The sequence below is a fragment of the Puma concolor genome, chromosome A2 (assembly GCF_028749965.1).
Source record: "Puma concolor isolate L17-30 chromosome A2, mPumCon1.1.hap2, whole genome shotgun sequence".
Classification (NCBI taxonomy): domain Eukaryota; kingdom Metazoa; phylum Chordata; class Mammalia; order Carnivora; family Felidae; genus Puma; species Puma concolor.
In genome coordinates, this window is record NC_141668.1 from 78832216 (window position 1) to 78844345 (window position 12130).

A 12130-nucleotide genomic window follows, 5' to 3' on the forward strand; every position below is an offset into this window, starting at 1 on the left:
TAAAGAACTGTGTCCTTAATACACAAACAGGAGTATTGGCATAAGAAGTATTGAGGGTATGTGGAAAGAAATAGTAAAGAAATTTGTTGGAGCCTGTACATACCTTCATTTTTATTATTGGTTCTTATCATGGCCTACAGACTTTTTAAACAAAAAAAATTGTTTTTTTTTTACTTAAGTAATTCTTATTAAACTATGCCCATCACCATTGATTTTAATCTGTTCTTAATATAACTATATGTTTTCTTCCAGGTTTATTGAGATACAATTGACATACAACACTATATAAGCTTAAGGTATACAGCGTAATGGTGTGACTTACATACACTGTGAAATGATTATCACAGTACATTTAGTTAACATCTGTCATACACGTAAAATAAAAAAAAAACAAAATTTTTTCTGCTTGCGGTGAGAACTCTTAGGATCTACTCTCAACAACTTTCACATATATCATAAGGCATTCATCATGTACTCATGTTAACTGTACTCATCATGTTGTACATTACATCCCTGGGACTTCTTTATCTTTGTATCTTTGGGTCAACTTCCATCTATTCCCTACCTCCCACCGCCTCTGATAACCACAAAGCTGATCTTTTTTTTCTATGAGTTTTTTTCTTTTAACTCTGTGTTCTAAATTGGAATTATAAAGAAGCACATGGCTTTGCTAGTATATATAATGCTTGGATGATAATGTCATTTGGAATCTGTGTATTTGTAAAGGTTTAATAAGCAACTTGCCTTTTGTAAACACTGCGTTTCAAGCTGATGGGGATAAATGAATAATCTAGTAGGGATGAGAGATCAATGTGGAAGTGCATTTCTATATAAAGTGGTATCTCAGAAGCCTGAGGTTGCACTGAATAGCTTGGTGTTTGGGGGATAGACTTTTCCGCTTAAACTTGGCTTTATTGCAGCAGTGTGACCTTGAGCAAGTTCATGAACTCTCTTCACCTACAGTTTTCTCGGCTCTGACAGAACGACAAAAATGTGCCTGCCTTGAAGAGATTGAGATAAGATTAAATGAGATTGTGTATGGGAAGTGTTTACTTAGCCAGCATCTGGAACATTATCAATTCTTCAGAGTAGCAACAGTTTTAGAGAATGAAAAAATAAATAAAAAGGCTGGAGCTAAAATTCAATTATGTGTGACTATTTTTTTCCTCTCATCCTGGTTCCAGAGATACTGAAACCATGCTTTACTGGGAATAGGGTGGGACCAAATCTGAAGACTTATGTTTGTGTATTTTGTGTGTTTTCATGTCCGTCTAACATCACTTTAAAGCCAAATATGGGGTAAGCTGTGGATTTTTTTTTCCTTAGAAGTCTCTTCAATTCTTTGACCTCACTTAGCATAAAGAACAAAGACAAAGATGAATTTACTTTTGAACTTGCAAATCTGTATAAAAATAATGTGATTTTCTCTCAAATAGTCTTTCATTTGTACATATGAAAATATGTACTGCTTTTGATTGGTTTACTTTCATGCTATAGGTGGCAGTTAAAACAGAGTAGAAAAAGGTTAGTTAATTTGAATTTGGGCTCAAAATAGTAATTAGCCTTCTTATTCCTGAGGACAGCTTTCTGACAGTTGACAGACCCCCCCCCCTTTTTTTTTTACCATAGCTTTTCCGGATTGAATTTATTGTTGTAATGGTACATTTAAGGCTCCAGATATCCTTTCAGAATTAGATTAGCTCATAGAGAGTGATTTAATTACCTTTCTTCTTAGGTTTGTTTATGCCCAGCATCTGATTGCCACTACCCTCCATTAGTAGAGGGAATGATTAAGGATAATATCTAGGTAGTACATAGATAGGATATCAACTGCTAGAATTACTTAGATGATAATTAAGGGAATTAACTCTGGACAGGATGACTGATTTTCTAGTTACACATCTTCCTTAACTTATATTCCCATAACCCCATCCTAAGTTAAAAATACCATTAAAGTTGAAAATGCCTTTAAGGCATCTAACCTACTGAACATCATAGTTTAGCCTAACCTGCTTTAAACTTGCTTAGAATCTTTACCTTAGCCTATACTTGAGCAAAATTATCTAACACAAAGCCTATTTTATAATAAAGTGTTGAATATCCCATGTAACTTATCGAGTACTGTACTGAAAGACAGAGTGGTTGTATGGTTACAGGACGGTTTTAAGTGTATGGGTTGTTTACCCTTGTGATTGATTGTATGGCTGCCTGGGAGCTGTAGGTCACTGTGGCTGCCCAGCATCACTAGAGAGTACTGTACTGCATGTTGCTAGCCCAGGGAAAAGATCCAAATCCAGTGTTGGAAGTGTAGTTTCTAATGAATGCATAACACTTTCTTGCTGTGCTAGTGTTAAACCATTGTAATTTGGGGACTGTCTGTAGAATAAAAACAGGAAGCTTTCTTTTTTCAGCATTATTTTTTCTCGTTGAAAAAATTATGTGTCTGTGTATTCATCATAGAAAATTAGGAAATATCAAAGGCACAAAGAAGAAAATATTTTGATAGAAATCTCAATACCCAGTGATAACCACATATCTAGATTTCTAAGATACATGTAAACGTTTTTAAAGTTCATAAATGGGATCATACTATTAATGTATATTTTTATGGAATAATATAGACATGTTTTCTTTGTCCTGTTTGCTATTAAATACAGGATCTGTGGGGCACCTGGGTGGCTCAGTTGGCTAAGCATCTGACTTTGGCTCAGGTCATGCTCATGGTTTGTGAGTTCGAGCCCCATGTCGGGTTCTGTGCTGACAGCTCAGAGCCTGGAGCCTGCTTTGAATTCTGTGTCTCCCTCTCTCTCTCTGCCTCTTCCTTGCTCATACTCTGTCTCTCTCTCTCTCTCTTAAAAATAAAACAAACATTAATTTAAAAAAATATAGGATCCATGTTAATTTGGTCATTTAAAAATTTACATAATTTTAAGGCCTTTGTGCAATTCTGTTTCTGTTTTTCAGTAAAAAAGAGAAGAAAGAAAAGAAACCAACTGTCAGTACACTTGCAATGGTGAGTTGGAACTTATTTACTGTTCAAAATGCTTTGGAAATTTGACTTTTTCTTACCTAGACTAGAGATATTTCATCTGGTATAATATTTTCTTAGAGAGTATGTTAATGGAGAGGTAAAATGAATAGGTTTAATTTAGCTTGTTTTCAGGGGGAATGCTGATCATAATCTGCCACGTAAATTGATTCTCAGTAGCTACTCTTCTTGGCCTATATTTTGGTATTCTGCCAATTGTTTGGTATTCTGCCAATATTCTGCAAATTGCCAGTGATTTATTCAGGTAAGCACTTATTTATGTAAGCCCAGTGATGATCTCAGCCATCTAGATAGAGCCACACGGAGTGTGGTTCCAATAGGACACAAGGTTCCTTGTCATTAGTGACTCATATTCTGGCAGATTTGAGGTCAAAGTCCCAGGTACGAAAAAATAGAAGTAAGCAATGCATTATTTATTACTATGCTTTATTTATTACTAGTACATGTCATTATTCCTCTGTGCTCAATAACTTCTCTCAAACTTGAAATCCTTTATATAATTCTTCATCTCATTTTGTGGTTGCATGGAGGTTGCTTAGAACCTTTTGTTTAATCAGATTTGGAATAAGACAGGGATACTATAGGTGGGGCTGGTTGATGGTCTTTCTCTACTTGGATTCTGCTTTTTCTCTTTCCTAAGAACCTGGAACACTACTGAACCAATTAAGTCCAGCAGTGAGTACATACTTTATAATTCAGTTAGAACACACGAGACATTTTTGAAATGTCATTGGTGGGGGAGGGATAGGCTATCTTGTAAAATGGATACTAGTAAATTAAATATAATAGTTACAGGCAGGAAAAAATAGTTGCCTCACTTTGACACTGCGGACTCTGTGGTTATCTTACATGATCATCCTCTTGCACTACAGTTGATCTGCCTACAGATCTCTACAGTCTTTGAAATTTTAGAGGAATGAGACTATATGTTCACTCTCAAGAATGATGACTCATTCTCAAGAAGACTATTCATGTGACCAAGGGACAGATTTTGTTTTATATTTCATTCTTATGTATTAAAAGAAGCTTTAATGTTAAAGTAGGGTTTATTCCCAAGATTTAATTTCAATTTTATCATTTTAAGACCAAAGCATTTCTGTCTTTTGTAGTTTAGTTTTTATTATTTGTAGCTTAAATTTTTTAAAGCCTTATTTCAGAAAATTTGACATATCTAATACTTGGAGGTAACAGTATCAATATAATTAAGCCACAAAAGAATAAAAATCTAGATTTTTAATGTGAGGGAATAATAACACACATAAAGCACTATATGCCATGTGTTCGATCTAAGTACTCTATATAGAACTCATTTAATCATTGCAACTCCCTTGGAGATAGGTACTATTATTATTCTAATTTGACAGGTGAAGAAACTGAGCCAGACATATTAGCTTGCCCACTTGATACATAGCGGGACCAGAATTGAAACCTGTGAAGTTCATGTTCTAAGTTTATGTGGCTTTTCCTTGTGTCTTTTTCCTGAAGAGTTGATGTAGAAAACTGAACTTGTATGTAAAACCTATTGACCTGAGGACACATTCAGAAAGTTTAACAGTATAGTGCTGGTATTATCAGCTAAGACAAAAACTCGTGTGTCAGGGCTCCCCAAGAACCTCAGGTTTGATGATTCACTATGAGGTCTCTCAGGACTTAGCATATTGTCATACTCATGATACTCATGGCTAAGATTTATTATGGCAAAATAATACAAAGCAAAATCAACATTGGGAAAAGGAAAGAGGGAGGCAGAATTCCAGGAGAAACCAGGCACAAGCTCCTGGAGTCCTCTCCCAGTGGAGTCACACTTAACTTCCCCAGCAATGAATGGTGATAAGTGTGAAAGGCCATCAGACAAGCTCATTAGAAACTTAGCACCCAGAGTTTGTACTGGGAGCTGATCACATAGGCATAACGTATACCAGAATTCCAGACTCATAGAAGGAAGGCAGGTATTTGACATAAAGCACATTGTTGTACAAATAATTTGGTCACTTTTATCAATTAGGTGATGTCAATCCACCCAAAATCCAATTTCTAGATGCCCACCAAGGGACAACCTTGAACACAGGTCTTTCTCAACAGCAAGTCTCAGGCTCGGAATTTTAACTTCTTTCTACTATGAGACTTTTTAGCAGTCTTGAGAAGGTGATGAAAAAGAGGTAAAGAATATTCAAGTGTTCCTACTAGCTTTTATTTAAGTTTTTTTTTAACGTTTATTTATTTTTGAGATAGAGAGCATGAGTGGGGGGAGGAACAGAGAGAGAGGAAGACACAGAATCCAAAGCAGGCTCCAGGCTCTGAGCTGTCAGTACAGAGGCCAATGCCGGGCTCGAACTCACGAACCATGAGATCATGACCTTAGCTGAAGTCCAACACTTAACCGGTCCACCCAGGTGCCCCCTAGCTTTTATTTTTTAAATATATATATCAGGCCTTGTTTCAACAGAACAAGAAACACAAAAGTAGAATAAAATCTAAAGCAAACAAAGAAATGAGACAGATGGAAATAAAGTCAGGAAACATACAAGCGGGGTCGTAGGGCCAATACAAAGCACTGCTTAAAGATTACGTACTGTTGTCAGGATTGTGCAGCAGGCTCAACTCTGAGCATTCTACTTAATGGATCATATCGAAGAATTCATTTCTTTCAAAACAGATTATTGCTATTATCTGTCTATTGCTTCCTCTGTGCCAGGGATTTGTTAAGCACTCCACATTTGTTATCTAACTTAATCCCCACAGTGACTCAATGACATAGGAACTTGTATTATTCTTACACTACATGATGAAACAGACTCAGAGATGTTGAGTAATGCATTCAAACTCACAGATTTACGTAGCTAGTAAGGGAGCAGGTTCAAATTTGCCCCCGATTTGCTTACTCAAGCTAGAGCTTTTAACAACTTTAATCATTTATGAAAGCTTGTGGCCAGTTAAACTTTTACCTGTCTGGAGTTGAAAAGTTCTATTATCCTCTGACCACCTGGTCACTCCTCAGTCTTTGAAGGTTTTACCGCCAGGCTCAGTGTCTCTCTTTCCACTCCCAGAGCTCCTACTATCTCGGGTAACTTTTATGGTGTTCTGGATATCTGCTTCTTGACTTTCACAGGTGCAGTAATCAGTTTCTTTCTCCCTGCCCCCCTCCCCAGCCATCTGTTTGTACACTCACATCCTGAATTTTATTGTTATTTGAAACTGTCGTACCTCCAAAGTGATTGATTGAAGCCACAGCTTAAATTAGTGAGCCATCTCCTTTCTTTCCAATCTGCTCACTGTTCTCTCTGGATATTTGGTCCATTGACCCATCACTTTCCCATCAGCCCTTTCTCTTGCCCAAACAATAATCTTCCTTCCGCTTGTCATTTGTTACACAAAGCCTGAGCAAAATCACTGGTGCCTGAACTCCTTCATTTGATTGTTGCTGTAGCAAACCTCACAACAGGGTATATTCCCAACTGAACTCCTATTTCTCCTCTTCTCTTGACTCTGTCAGTCCTCTACTCTTTTCACGTTTCCCACTTCTCCCTTTCCCCCTTTGGTGGATGGCCTCTACTTTTATTTCACAAACAGAATGGAAGCCATCTGACAGAAGTTCCTCAGCCCATCTCTCCTAATCTGCAAGCATATCCCTACCTGGATCAGATCCCTCTTCCTTCCCTCCTAGTATAACAGAGGAAGAATCTGGTTATTAAAACTAATCACTCATTTGTACTTTGGCTCCCAAATCCTCTGCCTTCTCATGGACCTTATATATCACTACTGCTATTATTATTAATACCATCATCATCATCATCATCATCATCATCATCTTTTCTGTGTCTACAGTCTCTGCCTCTTAACTGGGTCTATCCCATTGGCATTTATATGTGAGGTGTCTTTAGTTTCATTAATGCCATCTTTCAAGCCACCTCCCCTCTTGCTTGCTTCACATACAGGAGCTGCCTTTACTTGTTTAAGTTTCACCTTGCAGTCACTTCGTTAGACATTATAACTTGGCTTCTGTCTCTGCCACTCATCAAATTCAGTAGACCTGTCTTGATTCCATCTTGACTTTTAAGTAGTGCTTGACATTATCTACTATTTTCTTTTTTCTCTTTGCTTCTATGATGCCACAGTCTGCTGATTTTTCTCCTAGCTCTTTTTTTTTTCTTGTGTCATTTCTGCCTGTGAAATTAGAATTCATTAATCCCTTGTCCCAGCTCAGTGATGGTGTTGGCATTTTTGTGCTTTCATACAGACATTTCCAAATTGTTTTCATGCAAAACTTCTTTCTCAATTGAGCTCCATTCTGTAAAGTTTTAGTATCTTTATCTATATGCAGTGGTTTCCTTTACTAATTTCTAGTTACTTTTGCTTCTCCATTGAGGACGTTGGTATTTAATTGCTTCTACTTCACTCAGCTATGCTCTCATTATTCTTCTCTTTGGGCAACCTTAATAATGACTCCTAGGCTCAGCATTCTTTGACCTTTCAGCTCCAACAACCTTCACTCCTACTCTACTTCAGTAAATTACACTTGTGAACAAGGACTTGGGGTTTATCATCTGGGTGGACTCCCATCTAAGAAGCTATAAACTCAAAGGTATCAGTCTTCAACCTCAACTTTTGATTCTTTCTAGCTTAGCCTTTTCTCTTTGTTATCCTTCTTTTTTGACTTTGTGTACTCATTTCCCATTGTTATTGTAACAAAATACCATTAATTTAGTAGCTTTTTAAAACAACAAAAATTTATTACCTAACAGTTCTGGGCCTAGAAGTCTCACTGAGCTAAAATCAAGGTGTCAGCAGGGCTGGATCTGTTTCCCTCCCCTTATCAGCAAGCTTCAGGAAGCTGCCTGCATTCCTAGGCTAATGGTCTCTTACTGCATCCCTCCAACCTCCTCAGTCATCTGTTTTCCTGCTACTGAGTCTGAGCCACCTGGCTCCCTCTTGTTAAGGACCCGTGTCATTACATTTGGTCTAATTGGATAATGCAGGATAATCACCCCATCTTGAGACCCTTACAATCTGCAAAGTCCCTTTCACCATGTGAAGAAACAATTCACAGGTTCCTGAGATTAAGTTGATCTCAGACATTATTTTATGTTCATGAGGAGAAGGCATTATTCCGCCTTCTATACCTGGTCAAGGGTTTGCTTTCTCAACCACTTTCTATTGCTGGTCCCCTTACTCCATTTCTGCTCTTCTAAAAGCTATTCTACACATAGTAGACACATCCAATCACCTTCGTTCGTGCCTTTCCTTTGCACTTAGCTGGGAAGTTTAGAGTAAAACCCAGACTCCCTTATCCAGCTGTAAAGGCCCTGTGTAATCTGTCCTCTGGCACATCTCTGACTGCACCACAGACTAATCTGTGCTCTGCTCTTGTCACAGTGGTAATTCTATTTGGTCCTTGAGATATACAAACCTTCTCTTCACCACAGGACCTTTGCATTTGCTCTTTCTGTCTAGAATGCTCTGTCTCCAGATCACCATGTGACTAACTGTATCCTTCCTGTCATTTGGGTCTCAGCTTATATGTTGCCTTCTCAGAGGGACAGTCTTTAACCAGCCAGTCTAAGCCAACTGATCCTGCCTGTCATTGTGGTCTAAGCTCTATGAAGGAAGGCATTTTTCTATGTTTGCTTCCCTAGGTACTCCTAGTGCCTAGAATAGGTAGTTAGATATTGAGTGAATATTGAATACATCTTTTCCTCATTTTACTATTTGCACTAGAATATATATGAGGAAAGGTAGCTTGTCTTATTCACTGTTACTTCCAATACCTAGAAACCTGACCCTTATTAGCTGCTTAACAAATATCTTTTGAATGTTGAATGAATGAATAAATGAATGGATTCACTGACTTCTCCAACCCCAGGCACCATGGTAGAGTCGTGTTAACCACCTGGTCTGCTGATTACCTAAACTATTCTTCTTCTTTGTGTATCAGCCTTCCTTCTATGTGGTTCTGGTTCACCATCCCCCCTATTTCTTTCTTTTTTTTTTAATTAAAAAAAAATTTTTTTTTTTTTTTTGTAATTTACATCCAAATAGTTAGCATATAGTGCAACAATGATTTCAGGAGTAGATTCCTTAGTGCCCCATACTCATTTAGCCCATTCCCCCCTCCCACAACCCCTCTAGTAACCCTCTCTTTGTTCTCCATATTTAAGTCTCTTATGTTTTGTCCCTCTCCCTGTTTTTATATTAGTCTTGCTTCCCTTCCCTTATGTTCATCTGTTCTGTGTCTTAAAGTCCTCATATGAGTGAAGTCGTAGGATATTTGTCTTTCTCTGACTAATTTCACTTAGCATAATACCGTCCAGTTCCATCCATGTAGTTGCAAATGGCAAGATTTCATTCTTTTTGATTGCTGAGTAATACTCCATTGTGTGTGTGTGTGTGTGTATGTATATATATATGTATACACACACACACACACATATATGTATATATATATATATACCACATCTTTATCCATTCATCCATTGATGGACATTTGGGCTCTTTCCATATTTTGGCTATTGTTGAGAGTGCTGCTATAAACAGGGGCGTGCATGTGTCCCTTTGAAACAGCACACCTGTATCCCTTGGATAAATGCCTAGTAGTGAAGTTGCTGGTTCATAGGGTAGTTCTATTTTTAATTTTTTGAGAAATCTCCATACTGTTTTCCAGAGTGGCTGCACCAGCTTGCATTCCCACCAACAATGCAAAAGAGATCCTCTTTCTCCGCATTCTCGCCAACATCTGTTGTTGCTTGAGTTGTTAATTAATGTTAGCCATTCTGACAGGTGTCAGGTGGTATCTCCTTGTGGTTTTGATTTGTATTTCCCTGATGATGAGTGATGTTGAGCATTTTTGCATGTGCTGGTTGGCCATCTGGATGTCTTCTTTAGAGAAGTGTCTAGTCATGTCTTTTGCCTATTTCTTCACTGGATTATTTGTTTTTTGGGTGTTGAGTTTGATAAATTCTTTGTAGATATTGGATACTAACCCTTTATCTGATATGTCATTTGCAAATATCTTCTCCCATTCCGTCGGTTGCCTTTTAGTTTTGCTGATTGTTTCCTTTGCCGTGCAGAAGATTTTTATTTTGAGGCGGTCCCAATAGTTCATTTTTGCTTTTGTTTCCCTTGCCTCCGGAGACGTGTTGAGTAAGAAGTTGCTGTGGCAAAGATCAAAGAGGTTTTTGCCTGCTTTCTCCTCAAGGATTTTGATGGCTTCCTGTCCCCCTCTTTCTTATCAATGTCTAGCCAAATGTTTTCCATTTCCTTGTGTTTAAAGGGTTCCAATTATAATTAGTTTATACCTCTGTGTTACATTTCTCCTGATATGTTACTTTTTTTTGTCCCCTTCACTGTAAGCTACTGAAGTGTTTTTAATTTTTACATTTCCTAAACCAATAACAGTACCTGAATATATTATATATTACCATAGTGTATTCTTAATAAAAATTTATTTAGTTAAATCTCATTTTCATCTTCATAACAGCTATGTGAGTTTTTCTGCATATATGATATTCTCCTCATTTTATAAATATAGAAACCAAGGCATTATGAAGAGATTATTTTCCCCAAACTCTCCTTCCTAGTAAGTGACAGAGCTAAGACATTTCACTGAGGGTTTTGTCCTGCTTAGCCTTATTGTACTTACCACTTTCCTCAAATCTTACCACCTTTTCTTGAGACATCTTGACTCATGTCCCAAGTAAACAGGAGGTTCTAAATTCTGTCAACTTTGTCCTTATCCTTGGAAACTTGTTTGTATCTGTGCTTACTCTTAGCTCATTTCTTCTAGTTTGAGTTGAAGAGGTATATCTTTGCCTATTTGAGAACCATTCTCCCTTTACCAAGTTTTATTGTGAAAACTTTCAAACACATGGAAAGGTAGAACAGTAAAATTCAGGCCCATATAGCCGTTGTCTGTATCTAACAACTGTTAAAATTTTACCACACATTTTACCTGAAGTTATAGATTTTGTGATATTTCATATGTAATTGTTTACATATATCAAAAATGTTCCTACACAAAATTTTTCTATAAAACATAATGATCGTATTTAACAAATGAATCATAATTTCTTAATGTAATGTTTAGTTCATATTCAAATATTTCCAATTATCTCCAAAAAAATGTCTTTTACAGTTGATTTGTTCAAAATAGGATCTAGTCAGTGATGACATTTAGATATTGTGTCTTCTGAGTCTAGAAGTTTTCTCTTCTTTTAAAACTATATTGACATGCTTTAAAGACTATACTAGTTGTCCTGTAGAATACCTCACCTTCTAGAGGTGAGGTATTGCTTCCTGATGGCATCATTTAACTTGTTCTTCCATGGCTTACATTTTGAATGTGCTGAAAGTTAGGTCTAAATATATTCACATTAAATGTTTGTGGTAAGAAGATTGTGTAGGGGATGCTGTGTACTTCTTGTCTTACCACATCTGGAAACCTCAAATGTCAGAGTGTTTTTTCCTTTTCTACAATGTTAGGTTTGATCACTTGGTTAAGGTGATGACAGAGTGGATTCTTCGACTGTAGATGGATCTCTGCCCCCTCACAACTATGAGTTGTCTTAGGACATCATGGGAAATCTTGTTTCACCCATTAGTTATAGCATCCACCCATGATCCCTCTCCTCAGGTTCCAAAGAAACATTTGTTTGCTTTGTTCTTTAGGATTTTGCCCCATCTCAGTTTCCTTCTGTATTTTCACCAGTCATCTCCTTGACTGATTTACTTATAAACATGTGTAAGACTTCACAAAATAGTTGCCCAGAGGGAATGTGACATTCCCCTCTGGTGTCCATTCTCTTGCTTTTCCTTTTGCCCCAAGATCATCAAAAGGACAGTCAACATGCTGTCTCTACTTATTTTCAAATTTTTCTTAATATCAGTCACTCTTTTTCTCTTCCTGGATGATCTTACCCACTCCCATGACTTCTGCTACATACGCTACTATCACAAAACTGCGTTGCAAACTCTGAATTCTCTCCATGTGCTTCTTGGATAGCTCTTTCAGGATGAGCAGTCAGATAGCACAAAATGAGATTTCTCTGTGCTCCTTCCCTCCAAACCCTTGCCTCTTCTGGTTATCTC

The 12130-nt window shown here is 37.3% G+C and overlaps 1 protein-coding gene across 1 annotated transcript in view; it reads left to right on the top strand.

The window, feature by feature from the left end:
- ABCB1 (ATP binding cassette subfamily B member 1) overlaps positions 1–12130 on the top strand; it is a 248730-nt gene that overhangs the window by 131626 nt on the left and 104974 nt on the right. Inside the window, exon 3 of the mRNA XM_086696779.1 lies at positions 2965–3013. Coding sequence (XP_086552905.1) covers positions 2965–3013 — 49 coding nt within the window. The remainder of the gene's footprint in view (positions 1–2964; positions 3014–12130) is intronic.